The 21161-nt window shown below is 40.7% G+C and overlaps 1 protein-coding gene across 1 annotated transcript in view; it reads left to right on the forward strand.

The window, feature by feature from the left end:
• The window catches only part of tmprss2 (transmembrane serine protease 2), a 32302-nt gene that overhangs the window by 3932 nt on the left and 7209 nt on the right, over nt 1-21161 (forward strand). Inside the window, exons 11-12 of the mRNA XM_076101351.1 lie at nt 27-169; nt 243-395. Coding sequence (XP_075957466.1) covers nt 27-169; nt 243-395 — 296 coding nt within the window. The remainder of the gene's footprint in view (nt 1-26; nt 170-242; nt 396-21161) is intronic.

Genomic DNA, 21161 nt, shown 5'->3' on the forward strand with positions numbered 1-21161 from the left:
ATGTGTTAATCATTCATATTTCTCAGGACCAACCCCGGACGAACTAAATCAGGCCCGGGTGACCATCTACAGCAGAGGGATCTGTAACACCGCTCAGGTGTTGAATGGAAAAATCACTGAGACCATGATCTGTGCCGGCAAGCTGCAGGGAGGAGTCGACACATGCCAGGTTAGTCTGAGTTCGTTCTCTCTGTCACTTCAACACACACAAACACACTGACCTGAGATGTGGTCTCCTGCAGGGTGACAGTGGAGGGCCCCTGGTGGTCAAGGAGGGAGATGTATGGTGGCTGGCAGGGGACACTAGCTGGGGGATCGGATGTGCTTTGAGGAACAAGCCAGGAGTCTACGGCAATGTCACCTACTTTATCAACTGGATATATGAACAAATGCAGGTACGGTATGTTTACGCAATGGAGATGTAATTCTCTGTATTCTGTACAAATGTGATTAGAATTGCTCAAATGCATTGTTGCTTTTGAGGAATTAACTTGACTTAGCACCTCGCGGTTGCTCCGCCCAACCAGTCAAGTTGCATCTTACATCCGCATCCGTCCAAAATCCATTCATCATTTTATACTTTTAGACATGTGTAGGAAATCATCATAATCAACATGCATTCTTGAGTTATGGCCACAAATGTGTTATGTGAGGTCACAAACCTCCAAATTCGAATCAGTTCATCCTTGAGTCCAGGTGGATGTTTGTGTGCAAGATGTGATGAAATTCCCCCAGATATTAGATATTACATTCACGAGAACGGAACAGATTTGAGGTCACAATGACCTTTGACCTCTAACATCAAATCAATTCATCCCAGGTGTGAACGTTCGGGTTTGAAAAGTGAAGCCGATGCAGAAGTGCCTTAAACTTGCATTCTCTCTACTGGCCATAGTTTCAAGTCTTCTTCAATACAGCATGATGTTCATTTAGTACATTATGGTCCATTTAGAGTCAAACAGACCATAAAGCAGGGTATACTTTAGGGCGGGGCTACATTGTGATTGACAATGGGTCTGGGAGTTAGCTGTGTTTTGCGTCTTAGAACTTTCACAGAGTATTTTAAGTAAGAGTAAGTTAATTGTAACCTTTCGGTCACCGAAGAATGTCTTATCAAGCGTACAGTTGAACTTAGCTCCACCCTCTCGTGTCACTTCTGGTTGTAAAAAAGCAAGATTGCGACAGCCAAATAAACAAGATGGCGACGGCAAAAACGCTGAACTAGAGGCTTCAAAACGGTAGATCACAAACTAAGATAGATATCCCTTTCACATGAATGGACCGGACGGACAACCCAAACACTTATTATGCCTCTCAAAAGACTAATAATGACTAATTATTCTTGTCAACAAGTTCATATTTTTAATCCTATATATTTTTTTGTATCTACACAGAATGATTGAGCGAGTTCTCGGTGAACCCGAAGAGGAACCTCAGCGGTACTTCCTCTGTCACACACCTTGCACTTTAAATCTGAAGCTCCGAGGGAACTTATTGATCAGGAAGATTTTCGTAAAACAAAACCAAAAGGCTGTACAAACTAAATTGTTTCATTTCATTATTTTTATACACTTATTGGTACAGATTGAATGTTTGTATTTGAATAAAAATCAAGCTATTTATTTGTTGTAATAAAAGTAAGTTTGCACAAAGGGCAGAGTTTCTATGTGACATAGTGTGACAAATGTCCTGTAGACAGAGATAGTTGAACACACTCAACACTACTACACACATCCACATCTCCCTCTGCAAGATGGTTCAAAAAATACTTCCCCTTTGACACGAATATTTGTATTTCATCGTGTGTTACCTTGAGCTCTTGAAGAATTGTTTTCTCCCACGCCTCCACAGTGAACGGAGAATCCAAAAACGGAGTAATTCTTTGATGAATTGAAGTCAATTTAACAACAACAAAACTATAAAAAAGTGCACATGCGTTTTCACCATTATAGTCACGTCCCCAATTACCATGCTAGAGAAAGTGTTTTAAATAGTAAGATTGTGGCAAGATTGGTCGTCCGGCAACAGCAAGGTCGGCGGTTCGATCCTTGGCTGCTACGAGTACCTGTGCCGAAGTGTCCCTGAGCAAGACACCGAACCCCAACCGCTGCTCAGCAGCCCACTGCTCCCAATAAGCTAGGGATGGGTTCAATGCAGAGGTTTCATTTCATGTATATGTACAATGTACAAGACGACAATGATAACATTTCATTTCATGTTTTTTACTGTGCCGTCTGCATGAAGAGGACTGCTGAGGAAGAACAAACTCTCACACTCAGACTTTGAACATAGTCATGGCCGGATGTAATTGACTTATTGTCTGTGTCATATTTACAACTTAATGACATGGGTGTGCCTTGTGCTTCACTACAACAATACTCACAGATACAGTAAGCCACTGTGTCATTGACAATAAACACTAAGGCATGCATGAGTCCGCACTATCACTGTCTCCATGTGATGTTTCATTAAAAGTTATCTGCGGACACTCTTTAGACAGGATTATCCTCAAACTATTTCCTCATTCCGTTTTAAATAAAGCCCTATATGTCAACTATGTCTTTTTTTTATTTTGTGTGACAACTGTAGGTCGTACCGAGCTCTAAAACCAAACCTTTGAGTTCAGTCACAGTTCGTGGCTCCTAAATATTCTGCATTTATTCTTAAAAAAGCAGCTGAAGATGTGCTTTCAGACCTTTGCTTACTTTATTTTCCATGTTTTAAATCATGCTGTGTTTCTTTTTCTGTCTCATTGCTCTTTATCTCTTTATTATTGTGAAACCCGGTCGTGACGTCGTTTCTAGAGAGGTGCTATTTGAGTCTGGTTATACTTTACTAGAGAATGTGATTCACGGGATGTTTACGATCAGCTCCAGGAACCTTGAAGGAATAAAGGTTATATAAACGTCCCCACAGAAATCAAACAGAGGAGGTTCTGGCATCTTGCCACATCCTGTTGAACTATTAGCTTTAAATGCTGTCTCTGCCTGGCTGAAAATAAGCCCGACATTCTATCATTTAGATCTAGTTCAGTAAATAAATGAAAGTTCAATTTGATCAAGACAGATCGTTAACATTTAGGCCACTTCATTTATTTCATACATCCTTTGCCGATAGTGATGATGGCATATCTTTTAATGTCACTGTCCTCCCTCCATAGCCTCCAGTGACGGTAACATTCGTCTTATATTTGTAACTATGAATGTTATCTGCAAACAGGAAGCTTTATGTTCACCCAGTAGCACCGAGGGTTAAAAATATCTCACAAAACACAGTATCATTATAGATGTCCGGTGTTTTTGTTTATTGAATTCAACACCAAACCATTCAAGTTGTAAAAGCGGTGTTCAGATGGTGACAGCTTCATGAGTGTGTGATGAGCTTCCAAACCCACCGGCACGGAGGAAGCAGAGAATGACGGCTTCTCAAGGGGAGAAGAAGGCCAGCAGGAATAGGCGGCCGATGGCACGCTTTACATCCACAGCCTAATTTCGGTGAGTCAGACCAGGGATGACCCACTGCCTCTTCAGAAAGGTTTTGGAGTCTTGATGCAAGAGGGGCACTGACGGTGGTTCAGTGGTCTGCTGTGATGCTGGAGCTTCCTGGGATTATTTGCACTCGCAGATGCTCCAAAAATGCCAAAGACACAGCAAGAAACCTGCCCAATGGAACAGAGAAACATGTGATGGATCATTTTGGACATACAATGTTTTCATTGATGCACTTATATATTAATTACTTTTGTCTCTTATAGCCATCTACACCGTAAGAATGATGTGTTGTATACATAAAAGTATATCTGAGTAAGTAAGATGAACACTCTTAATAATCATATTTATTAATGTATAAAATATAACTATTAAATAAGATAAATAACTTACCTCTGCTATCTAATTAAAAAATGTAATCTTTGAGTGAATGAATAAATAAGCAAATAAGCTTTAAACAGAAGAACATAATAGTAGAAAATTGGAAGAATAACAAAAGAGCCAAGGGTATATTGCTTAATAAAAATTGAAAGCAGTTTCAACAATTGCTCAACATCCCTCAGAAAACAGCGAAATATGGTTTTGTATTGTTAAATTTACATTTATGAATCTTTTTTCATCATTGTCATTTATCATTTATTATGAAAAGAACATTTGTCTTCTTTTCTTGGGTTTACATCATATACTTTATGGTTTACATGCAGTTGGTTGAGCTCTCAGGGCCACCGTAGTCTCCAACGGTAGTACCAGTAAATCGCCAGCAGACGTCGCTGTCGCCATGTGGCCTCAGGATGTAAACAGGGTGGACTGCCTGACTGACTTCAAGGAGTGAGAAAGCTTTGGTGCGCGCGATCTAATCAAACTGAAGACGTGAGCAGGTGAGGAAAGGCCGGAAATGCCGCTATGGTCAAACTAAAACACCAGCTTGCTGCTGACTTTAATTGCCTGCTGTGTTATACAATTGTTTCTTGCTTTAGCTCTGTTGCTGTATGTCATTATCATGTGCTTTTTTTGGCAAACGTATTGAGCATGAATAATAAGCTAGTAAACCAGCACGAGCCTGTCCTCGCAGGTGTTGTGGTAATGTTAGTCTGCCATTGTGGAGGAAACCTAGCTAGCTGTTATCTGTTATAAGCAGTTTCATTGTCTATTCATTGAAAAACTATAATGTGGTGGTGGAGCATAACGTTAACTAAGTAATTACATTTACTTAAGTAATGTTCTTCATTACAATTTTCAGGGACTTGTGCTGTACTTGAGTATTTTTACTCCAGCACATTTTGGAGGCAAATATTTTACATTTTACCTTGTAACATTAGTTTGACAGGTTAGTTAATTACTAGTTAACTTGCAGATTTACAGTAGGTTAATAATACAAAATAACAATCAATTAGTTATGATGTATTATTATTGGTTAAGCTACCCAGCAGCAATTAGGTAAGCAAAAATGGTCTTTACCAACTGCAACATGAACACATGGATGCATCAATAATTATAATACATTGATTTCATATATGATTCTGAAATGGGCCATTCTGCATAACAAGTGCTTTTACTTTCAGTACCTTCTTAGAATGTTTTGATAATGACTTTTTACTTAAGATCAGTGAGCATACAGACATGACAAACACTCAACTATGCAGCCTTTAGTTGAATTGGGAGCAGTATTGTAGTGTGTGCATTATTGATTACTGGCAATAATTCCAAAAGTCTTGGATTGGTTTGTCCTCTCAGACGAGCTCGGTGCCGACACAGCGGTAGGAGCTCAGGGTGTCTCCAGGGTCACAGCACAGTCTGTTTAAATGCAAGACTTTTACTTGTAATAGAGTATTTTCACACTGCAGTAGTGCTGCTTCTACTGAAGTAACAGATCTGAGTACTTCTCCCACTGCGAGCTGATTGGACCTCTGCTCGGGGGAGTCACTGAGCTCCCCAATGTCAACATATCACTTGCTTGATTTACTAACTAGGACACCTACTGTAAATGGAACTGGGCCAAAGCTGTGTAGTAGTGATGAATGTTATTCCACCTCAAGAGGTGCAGCTGGAGAGTGAGGGCGATGTCAGTAAAGCACATTTTGTACATGCCTCCATTGTCCTGAGACATGGTGAAATCAAGCAATTTGGTGAAAACACCTTCTCAAGCTGTGCATGAGATAGACACAGAAAAAGCATCAACTATCAAACTGAAACTTGGTTTTCACATTTTGCATCAATTTAACATGTGGCACAAAATGAAAGCTGTGTGACTTGAATCTTTGCATCTCGACATGTTTAGACGGGCCAGCCAAGAGGAAGATCCAGGCAGTGGTCCATCCAGAGGAGACAGACCCAAGATCAGCGTCAGTGACCGGAAGGGATCTTGGAGCGGTTGCAGGATGAAGCAAGGGGTGAGCCAGGTACCTGTACTTTATGTATAGTTGTAGTGGATTATATATTCTTTTGTCCGGCCACAAGTATTGAACAAATACTTGTGGCCGGATAATATCTTTATTGTGATTAGCAAGAAGCTAACAACAGTCTGAGGCCAATGTTTTCATCTGTTTTATTGAGTTCAGTTTCAGTTTTAGCCAGCCCGCTTTGGTCTAGACTGAAATAACCAGACAACTTGGATTGCTAAGTAAATGATGATTTAAAAACCTACAAAAGGATTACAAACTAAAGAAGACGCTTGGTCTCTAGACAAACTTCAAACACATCCAAAACCAAAAGGGATCCGCAGAATAAAGGAGCATCATGCACACATGCATGCTGAGAGCTCAGATAACTTTAGTGGTGAGGAGGTATAGAACTGTAAGCTTTAACCCAGCTTCAAACTAGACATGAACCACTCCATGAGGAGGGGCAATCACTGTATCCTGAACCACCCAGTACACACATGCAGAGGGAGAGACATAGATTTGATATAGATTGGAAAACAATCAGGTATTAGTACAGTAGAGTCAATTCCTAATGTTTTGTCACACTCAAGTGCAGGTCAGGACGGACTTGAGTTTCTGTAACTGACAATTTGTGGCCTGTATATACAGTACATTCTAACTCGGTGGTTCCCAACCCGGGGTCCGGGACCCCCTTAGGCGGGCGCCAAAGATCACAGGGGGTGCACCGGGATTCGTCTAAAATGAAACAGCTGGGCTAAAAGTAAAAAATAGTGGGAACCACAGTTCTAACTGGTAGCGTACACCTTCATTTATAGGACGCCATTACAACTTTTAGAAAAGCAAAAAAGTAGCCAGTGTCATATGGACATGAAGTAATACCATCTGTAAAGTCAGTATGTGAAGTCTTACAGGCAGAGTAGTTCATCCATTACTGAGTGGTGTAAAATGGGGAGCGTCTCTATCTCGTTTCCACGCGTTTATTGAGAGAGCGTGATCAGGTGTTGTTATTTATTGGACAGGTTGTCAGTTGGTACCAGTTGTCAGCAGGTGTCAGTGTTGCTATGCATACAGCATATTTGCATGGGGAGAAACGGGAAAGTCTCGCTCTATCTAATCAGACAATGATAATGTCAGCGTCCGAAGTGAACACAGAGGGATCTACTTTGTGGCAAAGCTGCGACCTGCACGAGCTGCACTCCAGCGCTTTGGTATTTGTCTGATCTTGAAGACCGGCTTCTCTGTCTGTCTGCTAATTATGTGCTGGAGCAAAGGTGGGAGGAGCTCCATTTAAAAGAAGCAGCACAGAGAGAGATGTTGCCATTTTGTTGGAAACTGTGACTTTAAAGTTGAGCTGAGAGTAGGACGGCAGCTATTGATTGTCTTAGTAATTGAGTATTTTTACCGGGTATTCCATCAATTAATTGAGTAGTAGAATAAAAAAATATTTTTCCTTATTAAGGAGCATTAGTAAGAAAATAATACAAAACAACTTTTTAGAAAAATCTTGATTTGCATACAATAATATTATCCATTAAAAACTGAACCAATATAGTGCATTTAATTGTATTACATTCTGTGTTTCAATGCTCCATTCAAATCATAAGGAAATAGGTAATTGTATTTTTATTTAAATATTTGCTTTTACTAAAACACATTTTGTCATGAGTAGTTTCATTATATATTATAAGCTGCTTGGTGTTGGGTAGTGAAACAGGTCATAATTGCCCTTCTAATATCTATAAAACGTCTCCTTCAAACAACTGAATTTATTCAGATTTCTCACCAACAAGATGACATTTGAAGACATCGTGATCGGGTATTAATGAGTTTCTGGAGGAGGGTTCCTGCCCTAGCTGAGAGCAGACGCTGCGTCTCTTTGTGGTGCATCGTCACTGGTTGGTAATTTGCTGATTCGGTCGATGAGGGTGCACTAAATACTTGGAGGAAATTCCAACGATTAAAGAATATCGATTGCGTGCCATCTTTCTGTATACTTTTAGATCAACATGTACAGCCGTACTGTTGGTTGATGTTTTATCATAGTTTTTACATTAGTGTTATTATTATGGACATGTGAATGAAGCCTATAGATACAACTTATTGATTGTCTTCAATCAGATAATAAAACATACAGTTATCAGCTCAATGATGATATATGAGGCAATGTGTCATGGTAGGTGTTTAATTGCTGGATGCCATGTTGAGAGGTTTCCACAGTAAAATATGAGCTTTTCAAGTCTGCATATTGTTGTTAGTTATATGAATAACTATCTCACTGAGCCAGTGCACTATAAGATGATAACTAATGCACATCTGGCACCATGTGCTGGTGAGAAGTTAGCGTGACAGGTTCAGTTACAAACTTTATGATGCCAATGATGAGGGGCCATCAGCGTCACAGTTTGAAAACCTCAGACATAAAAAAATAGTCAGTTTACTAGTGTTGTTATTTATTTATATTTGTTTGTATCTATTTGTAATGTCACTGTCTTAGCCTGGTGCAAATGATTGGGGTTGTCACCTGTTTTCAAGAGTTATATTGTACGGGCTTCATTTCATCAAATGTATTGATGGTTATTAATAACTAAACATTTTCAGTCTCAAGATGATGTTGTGACATTTGCGAGTCAACTGACTATGTTAACGTTTCCCATGTGAATAAATGACATTAAAAGCATCTCAATTGTTAATTAATCACATAACTTTTATTCAATTCTGTTTTATATTTCTAGAATGTTTTGAATTATTATTATTACTTTAATTTTTGTTCTGTGATTCCGTAACCAATTAATCAATAAGTCCACAATTGATAAAAAAATAAATCTATAAATTACTTTTGCAAAAATACACTGAGTACTACTTAATGGATGATGTATTCGGCTGTTTGTCTTTCTCTTATGCTAGGCTTTCTCTTTTTCAAATGTTCCGTCCTTTCTCAGCTCCTCTCCTCTAGTCTCCTCTCCTTGTCCTCTCCTCCCCTCCCCTCCCCTCCTCTTTGATCTCTCTCCATCAGCTTGCCTGTCTAATCGCTGCTCATGGAGGTTGGCTCACTAAATGGCAGATGCTCAAACCCAAAGCCTGCATCTGCTACCTGTTTGTACCAATTAACAGGCCTGTGATACCGCGCTGACACCTCTTCAATGGGTTAACAGATGCCACAATTAGCCACTCATTTGAATAGCTGCCTGCTTAGCGAGAGGACCCTTGGTGCATCATCTCCAACTGTGGGGACCGCCTTTCATCTATTTGCCTTTTTCTTGCTGCCTCGCAAATGAGGCACGGAGAGGCCGGGGAACCCCGGTGTGTTGAGCAAACAGTCTTTTCACCAGATCCTCAAATTAGCTCTCCAGACTCACTGTTGCAGCTAAAGGGGTAGCTTCAGAGTTGCATGGCAAAACGCACTGCAGACATGAAAGGGCAGGTGCCCAGTGGTCCTGCATGTGATCACATTTGGCTCTCATCAGGCGTGCTGGGCTTCTGTGTGTGAGAACAGGTTCTGTATATTGTTCTCGGTACCCAGCTCAGGAGATGATACTAAATCTGTGTTCCAGGAAGCTTCACGCAGAGCTGCTGTAGCAGTCCTCTTGATCGGTGACATTACTTCTGTAACATTTCTCTTTTTTTATGACCTCATGTCATGCTTACTAAAGAGTAGTACGTTCTAAAGCACAAGATCAGGTCTTCTCAAGCATTGCTTGCTTCTGACACACTTCTCACTGAAACCTTTGTGGTTTTTCATATACAGTGGTTTGTGAAAAAGAAGCAAACTCAAAGCCTGCGCAGATCCTTGATTGTTTAAGATGTAGTTGTTTTGTTTGTTTACAGTTGCAGACTGGTTGGTTGGTAGCAGTGAGCAGGGTGTCAGTAATGTGGGCGGCAAAATAGACATGAAACAATAAAGAAGCTGAGAGTGGTCCAGTGATAATGACATCCATTATGGCGGCGCCCTTTTAGAACCATAAGTGGTTCCTTATAGAACCATAGATGTAGAAATGATGAAACTAAAACATGACCAGGCTGATTTTTCTTCCCTACAGATAAAAGTCAGCCTTTTGACACTGTAGGCCAAGTCTGGCTGCTGCCTCATGTGTATCTGTGAATTATGAAACACCTTGAGCCTGGCACATCAAACGGTAGTTTTGGGAAAAAACCACAACTTAATAATCACAACTGTCGTTAATGATATTTTATAGTTATATATATTTTGTTTGCATATTGTGATTTGTAAGTGATTTAATCATTTTTAGATTGGTTAAAGATCATCTCTAGAAATGCTTTAAGAGCAGCTTTCCCTCTTCAGCAGATAAACGTGAAATCAGTGAAAAAATTAAGCGCAGTGTGCACGACAACATCAAGTAACAACACGTACCCACGGTTTAGAGTGGAGCGAGACTGTAATGAGTGTTCACAGTAATGTAAAGGTTTACATTGTGACATTGATTGATAAACAAGAACATTCCAAATGATGAGCATTAAAGTGAAAAGTTTAAAATAACTTTAGCTCTATTTATATTTTATTGGATCAGTGTCTCAAGTTTTGTCAACGCCATGAGAGGCTTTAATAAGAATATCAGGAAGTGATGTGGTCAGCTAAAACTCAGAGGACCCCCTCATGCCCTGTGTCTAGTTTCTGTAAAACATTCCGTTCATACATATTTCATATGTATGAACGGAATCCTGCAACTTTGAATCACGTCTATTTTTCATAAAAGCCCACACACACATTTTAGCCACTGATCTCTTGAACTGTCAAATATGAGTATCTTCACATGTGATCACAACAGTTACACTTCTCAAAATGAATGCTATATATATATATATATATATATATATATATATTAGTCTTTTAGAGCTAAAATGATGAGGAATTACTTAAAATAAAAAAAGAATGAATGTCTTTGGGTTTTGGACTCTTAGTCTAATAAAACAGTTGCAATTATTCTATTACTTAGACATTTTATATATAATATATATAATAACAATGTCCATGTTATTTGAATTTTCAGCCTAAATAAATGCCCTTAGTTAAAAGCATCCGTGCTGTTGTAAAAAAGCAGCCAATTATTGAAGAGGAAACAGTGTTGACATTAAGTATGAACCATGGTGGGTGACGAGTAACAACAAAATGACAGCACTGTTACTAGGAGCTAAGTGCTAATCTTGGGAGGGGGAAAAATGAATTCTCTGAGGATATTTAAGTAAAAAAAGAGGCTTACTGGTGTGGTTCTGCCCTAGTTCTCACCAACACTTTGTCAGTGTGTGAAAGTGAGAATTGTGTGTACTTGTAATTGTGCGCACGCATGCATTGAAAGAGTGTGTGTCCGTGCACGTCTAAGCCTCAGGCCGTGCATGCACACTCACAAGCTGCTGTGTGTGAGTGTGTGAGCATTTACTGTAATCCTGCGTGTGCGTGGATCAAAACCACATGTGTCATTTTTCGCACAAAGAGTATGATCAATGCAACGTTCTTCAGCAGCCAATGAGGAGAGAACCCTTGTTACTGGGCAGTGCTATGTTTATTCCCCCCCCCCCTTTCTTTCGCGAGGTCGATGTCACGCGTCAAGCCTCATAGACTCTCAGATCAGCATGAGTCTTTACGACACACCAGGGTCCTGCGGTTGTGATGAACATCAGCACTCTCACTGGTTTTGTAGGTCAACCAGTATTGAGCTACGGGTGCAGCCCAGCTCACAACACATGTACTTGTGTGCACAGCTTTTATACACAGAGCAAAGGTCATGTAGTCAGCACTATTCTCAAAAGTCCAGGAGAGGTACAGGAGTTGGTGAAGGAAAATTTCCTTTTGATTTTTCTTTTTTTTGTGCAATAATCTAAGTCAATAATAAGTCTAATTTCTAAATTCATATTTTACTTGAGGACTACAGTTTCTTCACTTTTGTGGAAAGTCATCATATCATATATATCATGTGTCTTTTTAGGAAAAACTATGTTTACTAACTATGTTTCATCAGTGTGTAATCACCTGAACTGTTGTGTTTTCGTTAGCTTAGAATGAGCCCTTCATATCTACATAAGGTCAGCCGTGTTGCACCACCATGTTTCTACAGTAGCCCAGAACGGACAAACCAAACACTGGCGAGAGCCTTTTGCATATTTATGTTACCTGAAGGCCACCTTAGTTCTCCGTCACGCTTGTGAAACTGCAGTAACGTGAGCCAGAGAGTGCAAACCTGTGATATTGCCGTTTTTCTCCTTGCGGTTGCTCTTAAGGCTATCATGGTGAGGATGGCCTCTGAGCGGGGCGAGCGGTGTTAGCACGGTTTTGCACTACGGTTTATGTAACCAGTCTCTGAAAGGGGAAAGTGGGCGGAGGGGTATTCAGCTGGTTGCAACCTCACTGCTAGATGCCACTAAAGCCTACACACTGTCCCTTTAAGTAAAAGTATGTAGCCTACAGTATTAGCACACATGCTTATATTACTGTATTAAACCAAATTTAAAGCTCTTTGAACCAAAGTTTATTTGAACTATTGAATTTACTCCTGGGTGGTTTAATCTATAACAGTGCATCCTATTTTATAAACTGATCATATCTTTTGTTGGACTGAAACAATAAGTTGATTAATCGATTAGTCAATTAACAAAAATGATTTGCCAGTTTTTTATTTGATATTCTATTCATTATCAACATCACTAATCACGTACAAACAACAAAAATTTGCTGGTTGGAGCTTCTCAAATGTTTTTTTTCTGTTTTATATAATTGTTAATTGAATATATATTTTATTTTATTGATTTGACTGTCGAATTATGGTATGTAGTCCTGATGGATGCTGGATACTAAAAACTGTCAAATTTAGTCTACTGATATGACAATCAGCCTAAAACCCCAATATGTGTAATAATGCAATCTTAATGTCATTATAACTGCTGGATTTCCAAAATACTAGACCTCAGTGTCCTTAATGGCAGTATAGGTATGGCCCTGGCTTTGGGAACTCTCACTATTTTCGGACAAAAAAAATCATTCTGTCAATCCGATCTGTCAACATTGAAATAACAGTTAGCTGCAGCCCTAATTTATTGTATGTACAAATAAAAAAGATGTTCAAAGTAACTAGTGACTCCAACAAGTCGTCCATACTAAACAGCAGCATGTAGTTGAGTAAAAACAACGGAAGGATAAAATTGCAGAAGATAGAATTACACCAGTAAAGGACAAGTACCTCAAAATTGCACTGAAGTATAGTTGTCACGATCAGGCTTTGCCCTGTGTGTTCTGTGTCTTTGTTTCTTTCTGTAGCTCCTCACTCACCTAATCAGTTCATTCAGTGCACCTGCCAGTCACACTCACCTCATCAGCTTATTAGTCTCACCTGTTCACTCTGTCTAGTTCACTATTTAAACCCCTGTCTTTCACTCACTCACTGCCAGATCATTGTGTTTGTTTCCTCCCTACCCGCCCGTTTTGCTCATCCTGTTCCCGGTTTCCCAGTCTGTCTGCCCTGCCTTGTCCTGCCGGATTTTTCCCCTCGTCTTTTGTCTTGTCCTTGGATTACCTGTTTTTGTTTGTGAACTATTAAAGACCTTTTTTCCCCCTACTCTGACTGTCTGCGCTTGAGTCCTCATCATGCCCCGTGACAATAGTACTTGATTAGGTGTACTCCGTTACCTTACAGACTGCAATATGCAGTGGTTAAAAGTAATTAACATAAATTAACAAGAGCGTAACAGACTCCCAGCCAATGTCATGCCCTTCAGTTAGTCAGTTCAGTTCAATTGTCAAATAAGACGGACGCAAAACGGAAACAAAATGACCAAACTGAAGTAACATATGATGATTCTACTGACTGCTTGCATCAATCCTTGAATCAGCAGCGCTGCATTTTGATATACAATTGTGAAGAAGAATCCAAAGTACTTAATGTTAAACATATTTTATGTTACAGGAACACAATACATTCACAGTTTTGTCTATTAATTTAGAGAAGATTGACAATTTACAGAAACCCACCTAATAATATTGCAGTTCGATATGGTTCTAATGTAAATGACCCAATGTAAAGAAACTAACAACAACAAACATGCAGCTTGACTTCCAGTCTTATATTGTGTTCCCCCCCTGACCACATGATGGCATCCGTCCTCACTGACTCCATGACTTCAGCACCACTGATGAGCTGAATGGAGAGAAATCCTCTTTGCTGGAAGGGTTAAACTCTAATCTTAACAATCTCTCTTCACCCTTTATGTGAAAACCATATGTCAATAACAATAAGGCAAAAACATCTGTCTGAACCCCTCAGACAAGTAAACAAGAGGAATAACAAAAGGATTTCCAAATAAGCCAGCTAGTTTATAATAACCTGATCTCCGTGTACATTGACACCATGTTCTTTAATGAACGTAAATAGATGTATGTTGTCCACATAAAGCATCAGCTGTACTTTGTGGACTGCTGTGGTACACCACAATGGTGGTGAATTTGTCCTGTGAAATATTGAAGAAAGCCTTTAATTCTCAGGTGAGGTATTTGCAGAGTTAAATGTCTGTGTCCCCAGTGTTCGCTTCTGGTTGGTCAGTGTAGGATTGCTGTTGACAATTTTGTATTTAGGTCAGTGTGGCCCCCTTAGGGTCTGACAAACCACTTTCTCCCTGAGTCCCCATGATTGACACATTTTCTTATGGCAAATGAAGTCCTGCTCCTCCGGTTTTAAATTCTTGATGAGTAACATGTTATAAAATACAACACTAAACGCTGCTGTTGGTGCACTCTCATTTAGATACCCCTGAATACCATTTAGTTATCCCCTGGATAGTGTTGCTAGTATTACTAATGCTAATAACAATTATACTATACTCATCTAACACTCTGTCTGTCTATGTGTATTGCATATATCTCTTTATTCCCTGAATTTTAATCCCATCACTCCGTCATATACTACAAACAGACATATGTCCCCTCTGGGTCTTGAAGATGTTGTTTTACATAGACTGCAGCGCCACGTGACCCAGCCAGCAGAGATGGCTACCTGTTGTCCTCTATGCTGCCTCTCATCATCACCACTCCTAGACAGTGTGGTAATAATCAGCAGCCTGGCAACAACCAGAATTACCAGGACATCCTCTAAGAACATAATGCCTGTCTTAGACACTGGGCATCTGTTGGCATTTCCTCGCGATATGCTGGATACGGAGGGGAGGGGGAGGGTGAGGTGAGGATGAGGACGGGAGGGAGGGAGCTTCAGGCCGGGATTAAGGGGGAGCGGTGAAGGGGGTGAAGAGAAGGAGAAGAGATGACCTGACCACATGCTCCATCCGTAAAGCGCTTTTCTTCTGTGCTGGCCCCAAGCCCTGGACAGCAAGTCCAGGTCAAACCCTGAGCCCCTACGGGGCGATGCCCCATGCTGCAGTCAACAGCCATTGTGATCTGCAGGTCTGCCCAATCGGCCTCTCTAGTCTGATTGATTCAGTTTGGGGAGGGTCTTGGGAAGTCTGCAGCTTAATTCTAAAGCGCTGAAAGGTCTTGCATTTGAAAACACGAGGGTCGCAGATTAACCCAAAAGCACAAAACATACTTTAATTACAGACTAAACCAACGTACAGCAATTTTAGGATTCTGTACATTGTATTCTTATTTGATCATTTTCAGATACGTTGCCCTTAACATTGACTTTCTTTATTAGAGCACATGTTCTTTGACCACATCTTAGTTTAATTCTACACAGAAAAATACACATTACATCTGTTTGGGCTCTTAGAGACCCCAGTTGTAAAACATGGTCAAATAAAGCAGTATATCTATCATTTGTGGTGACAGTACACTACTGGTTCTCCTCTCCGGCTGAATACAGCATGAGGCAAGCCCTGCTCTCCCTTCCTGGGTCATGTAGCGGTTAGCCAGAACTTACTTAATGCCTCCTCCATAGCCTCCCTAAAATCCTCCCACACCCGACTTTTGCTTTGGTAACCACCAAAGCCACAGCTCCTCTCGCCTCCCAGCATCCGCCTCCTCAACAGAGCGTGGATAACCGACGGGGTTTGGATAACTATATACAAATGATGCCAAGGTTGGTTTTGGTCGACTTGACATGGTGCTTGAAGTTATTTTTTAGTAAAAGTACAGTGTAGAAATAAATAACAATGATGGACCTTTGGGTATGTGCGCTTATCAGCTGTTGCTTCAGCTTAATCTTATGTCAACTGTGTCTTATTCGGGTCGGTCCAAATTGTCCGTCAAGTTCAGTTCGGGCTCGGTTACTGCTCTCTCGGACTCGGGTTTGGTTCGGACAGAAATAGACAATAAGGGCTTTGAACTTGACCCATTGAGATTCCACATCCCCATCCTTCCCCCGGATGCATGAGAAATTCTTCTGGAAGTGGGAGTTGGGGACCAGACAGGTGCATCGGTCAGACGTTCCCAGTTCACCCTCCCTACACGTTTGGGTTTACCAGGTCTGGCAGTCCGGCAAACTCCCCACACCGTCTGAATCAACTAACCACAAGGTGGTGATCAGTTGACAGGTCTGCTCCATTCTTCATCAGTGTTCAGGACATAGGGCTGCAGATCTGATGATATGAAGTTCATCCGGCAATTTTTGGCATACGGTACTCTGGTACCAAGTACACTTATGAATCCCAATATGCTCTAAAGTGGCGTTAGTTATGGCCCATCCACGACTAGCACAAAAGTCCACTCAGGTTTAGGTCATCACCCTCCCCTGGGGTCTGTCAATTGCTCTTAGTGTGGCCCCTCCCCTTCGACCAATTTGCCTTGGAAGACCCTACCAGGAGCTATTGCTCGAGGCAACAGAGCTCCCAGGGTCACACAAGCCTTTCCACCAGGTAACTCTTGCACCCCCTCCAAGAATATCCACCTCCAGCATGGAAAATGTCGAGAGAAAATGACTTTGACAGGAGGGCTGGTCAGGTCACTCAAAGCAGACCAGCTATTCAACAACATGATTTTAAGTCATGAAAAACGTTCAGGCACAATGCTAAGTGCATATATTTTCACCTCATTTTCTATTCCAAATAAATATCACAATAATATGGATCAAGTTTATGGAAGATTAGTCAAAGGATAAACACACCTTCCAAGAGAAACATATTTAATAATATGGTAATATTTTCATGTAAGTCAAGCAAAATGGTGTCTTTTTTGCAATATCCAATCAGACCATTTTCCGAGAGGCGGAGCACCATTTCACTGCCCCCGTCCCCCCCCCCCCCCCTTTTCAACTCCATTGAAACCGCCCAGAGAGTACAATGTTTTGCACAAGGTGACTTCCAACTCCTGACAGGCTTTCTGTCGCGTAAACGTCGAAGATGCCCGGGGCAGAGTGCCATCACCGAGGCCAGATGGGAGCCACAGTCTCTACCTGCCTAACCCCCCGCCCCCCGTCTCCTCCACCCGGTGCCAGTCCCCTGACACCCCCTTCTGCCATCTGTGCCGACCTGCCCCTAGCTGTCAACAGTTCAAGAGCGGGTTGTGGCATTTCCCGTCTGTGCGTGGCAGCCGACAACACAGCTGTGCAGATGTTGTCGGGGCAAACAAGATGGCAACAGCGAGGCCTAACATCTGTGCTCCCTGTGGGAACAACCGAGCAGCACTTTGCGAGGAAGCCAGTCGCTGTGATACTGTGTCAATGAGCTGACAGACGTGGTTCTTAGGGTCCTGTGTGGAATCATCAGCTCGTAAAGGCCTCTGAACAACCCTGCACAGTCACACACAGTGCCACCACGGCATAATACCTCGTCAGTTCCATAAATATGTTCTGGGGATTAAACCCAGATTAAGACACTGTAAACTAAACAGATTTACATCAACTAAGTAGATCACAGTGATGTGATACTGAAAACAACAAGATCATAGGTTACACAATGCATAATCCAAATATCATTATGTTTTTTAAATCTGCATCCCTTGTATTATTTTATTCATCTGGCATGATGAAGATATTTCAGTGAATGCGAAGCTGCTCTCACACTTGACTCCTCTGCTGCTTTCCTGTGTGGCTTGTGGCTGCTGATTTTCCTGTCACCCCACCTCACTCCCTGCATGCTGCTTGATGCAGTCTGTGGCATGTGTCAGGTATTCCCTTCATTACCACCCTGCTGCTTTCTCTCTGTCTCTCACTCACACACACACACACACAGATACACAATAATGTGTGTGTGAGAGAGAGAGAGAGAGAGAGCAGAAGGCAAAATGAATAAAAGGACTTCATACATTTTTATGACCGCACTGATAAGGTCAGTCATGTGCTGTGGTTACTAAGCAACACTGCCACCCCATGTTGGACAGTTACGGACCAGAAGAGTCGAACTCAAATGTTTACTATTGCTTTGTAAATGATAGTCAACCAGCCTCTTGCTTCCCAGATACATCTAGTCAATGTAGTATCAAAGTCTCATTCAGATAAGCACAAACATAAACTCATCCGATCCGATATTGCACCAAATTATGGAATATATACTAAACGTCTCCAGATGATCAGTGAATTCATAGATGGATGTAAAAGTTCATCAAGCTCAACATTCAGTATTTTTCTAACAAGGCATCAAAATTGTTGTAAAATCAGTGCAAGTCATGGTCCAACTTAGAGCAAATATCGTATAATATTAGGTGGGAACATCTCGATTTTCCTTTTGGTAATTATATAAAATCTATGATTGAAATGATTCAATTACGTACATATTTGTACATAAAAATACGAAATTTTCCTTGCACTTATTGTGCTGTTTGTCCATTTTATCTTCTATTAATTGACTATATTGCTCTATTAATTTGGCCAAAGAGTTTTTTCACCAAGGAGAAGACATGCAAGTTCCTCTGCTGAGCCATCACGACTAACGTTTGGCTAACTGACTGACTTTTTGATTAGCTAGCAAACGATGTGTAATGTTTACTGAATACAGAGTGGCTGAAAGTCACGGTTTTCCTTTCTTTTTTTACAGCCTACTTACTAGGTCCCTAAAGCAGGCAAATGTATTTATTCATTTATTTAAATTGTGTAAGTAAGCATAAATCTGGATTTACTTAGTTTTGCAAAACTCTGATTAGAACTAATCTTAGATTAAATGAATCCTTGTTGGTGCAATCAAGCCTAAGAAGGTACTTGTCCAGAGTGTTACTTTCTGTTGGTATATTACCTAAAATATTGTGCCAAACTATAATCAATTTCAATAAACTATTGTTTTGATACTTGTTACTATCTCTAGCCAAGTAATGCATTTCTTAATGTGTTTTGTCTTCAATTACTTTGCTAAGATTTGTCAAATATAACCTCTCAGCTTAGGGCACTTACATACAGTTGTGTGAAAAAGTGTTTGCCCCCTTCCTGATTTCTTATTTTTTTGCATGTTTGTCACACTTAAATGTTTCAGATCATCAAACAAATTTAAATATTAGACAAAGATAATACAAGTAAACACAAAATGCAGTTTTTAAATGAAGGTTTTTATTATTAAGAAAAAAAAAATCCAAACCTACATGGCCCTGTGTGAAAAAGTGATTGCCCCCCCCTGTTAAAACATAAATTAACTGTGGTTTATCACATCTTTGGAAAGCTGAGTTCAATTTCTCTAGCCACACCCAGGCCTGATTACTGCCACACCTGTTCTCAATCAAGACATCACTTAAATAGGACCTGCCTGACAAAGTGAGGTAGACCAAAAGATCCTCAAAAGCTAGACATCATGCTGCGATCCAAAGAAATTCAGGAACAAATGAGAAACAAAGTAATTGAGATCTATCAGTCTGGAAAAGGTTACAAAGCCAGTTCTAAAGCTTTGGGACTCCAGCGAACCACAGTGAGAGCCATTATCCACAAATGGCGAAAACATGGAACAGTGGTGAACCTTCCCAGGAGTGGCCGGCCGACCAAAATTACCCCAAGAGCGCAGCGACGACTCATCCAAGAGGTCACAAAAGACCCCAGAACAACATCCAAAGAACTGCAGGCCTCACTTGCCTCAATTAAGGTCAGTGTTCATGACTCCACCATAAGAAAGAGACTGGGCAAAAATGGCCTGCATGGCAGAGTTCCAAGACGAAAACCACTGCTGAGCAAAAAGAACATAAAGGCTCGTCTCAGTTTTGCCAGAAAACATCTTGATGATCCCCAAGACTTTTGGGAAAATACTCTGTGGACTGACGGGACAAAAGTTGAACTTTTTGGAAGGTGTATGTCCCATTACATCTGGCGTAAAAGTAACACGGCATTTCAGAAAAGGAACATCATACCAACAGTAAAATATGGTGGTGGTAGTGTGATTGTCTGGGGCTGTTTTGCTGCTTCAGGACCTGGAAGACTTGCTGTGGTAAATGGAACCATGAATTCTGCTGTCTACCAAAAAATCCTGAAGGAGAATGTCCGGCCATCTGTTCGTGACCTCAAGCTGAAGCGCACTTGGGTTCTGCAGCAGGACAATGATCCAAAACACACCAGCAAGTCCACCTCTGAATGGCTTAAGAAAAACAAAATGAAGACTTTGGAGTGGCCTAGTCAAAGTCCCGACCTGAATCCGATTGAGATGCTGTGGCATGACCTTAAAAAGGCGGTTCATGCTCGAAAACCCTCCAATGTGGCTGAATTACAACAATTCTGCAAAGATGAGTGGGCCAAAATTCCTCTACAGCGCTGTAAAAGACTCATTGCCAGTTATCGCAAACGCTTGATTGCAGTTGTTGCTGCTAAGGGTGGCCCAACCAGTTATTAGGTTTAGGGGGCAATCACTTTTTCACACAGGGCCATGTAGGTTTGGATTTTTTTTTTTTCTTAATAATAAAAACCTTCATTTAAAAACTGCATTTTGTGTTTACTTGTGTTATCTTTGTCTAATATTTAAATTTGTTTGATGATCTGAAACATTTAAGTGTGACAAACATGCAAAAAAATAAGAAATCAGGAAGGGGGCAAACACTTTTTCACACAACTGTATATGCAATATGGCATGTGGGGGCGGGACTGATGAAGACAGACAGGCACGTTTCTCTTTCATGCTTCAATTGTTTTGAGGCTAGTGGTCGTAAAATGTACAAGCAAAGTCAATCGCAACTTGTTATTCCAAACTATTTTATTAGAATCATAAACATCTTAAAGTCATTGCTATATGTAGCATGTGAAAACTGTGCATTCATTTCTACCTAATAAAGTTCACTTCCATTGTGCCAGTTTTTGTGGATTAACACTCCAAAGATATAAACCGGAGAGGAATGTCCTGTACGTACACAATAGAATTTAATGAATCAGCGCCTCAATAATACCAGTTGCCAGTTGTGAATTTTGCTCCTTAAAATCTTTTGAATCCTAGAATTACCTCTGGA

Source organism: Anarhichas minor, unplaced genomic scaffold (assembly GCF_050575085.1).
Source record: "Anarhichas minor isolate MPS153535 unplaced genomic scaffold, ASM5057508v1 ptg000027l, whole genome shotgun sequence".
Lineage (NCBI taxonomy): Eukaryota > Metazoa > Chordata > Actinopteri > Perciformes > Anarhichadidae > Anarhichas > Anarhichas minor.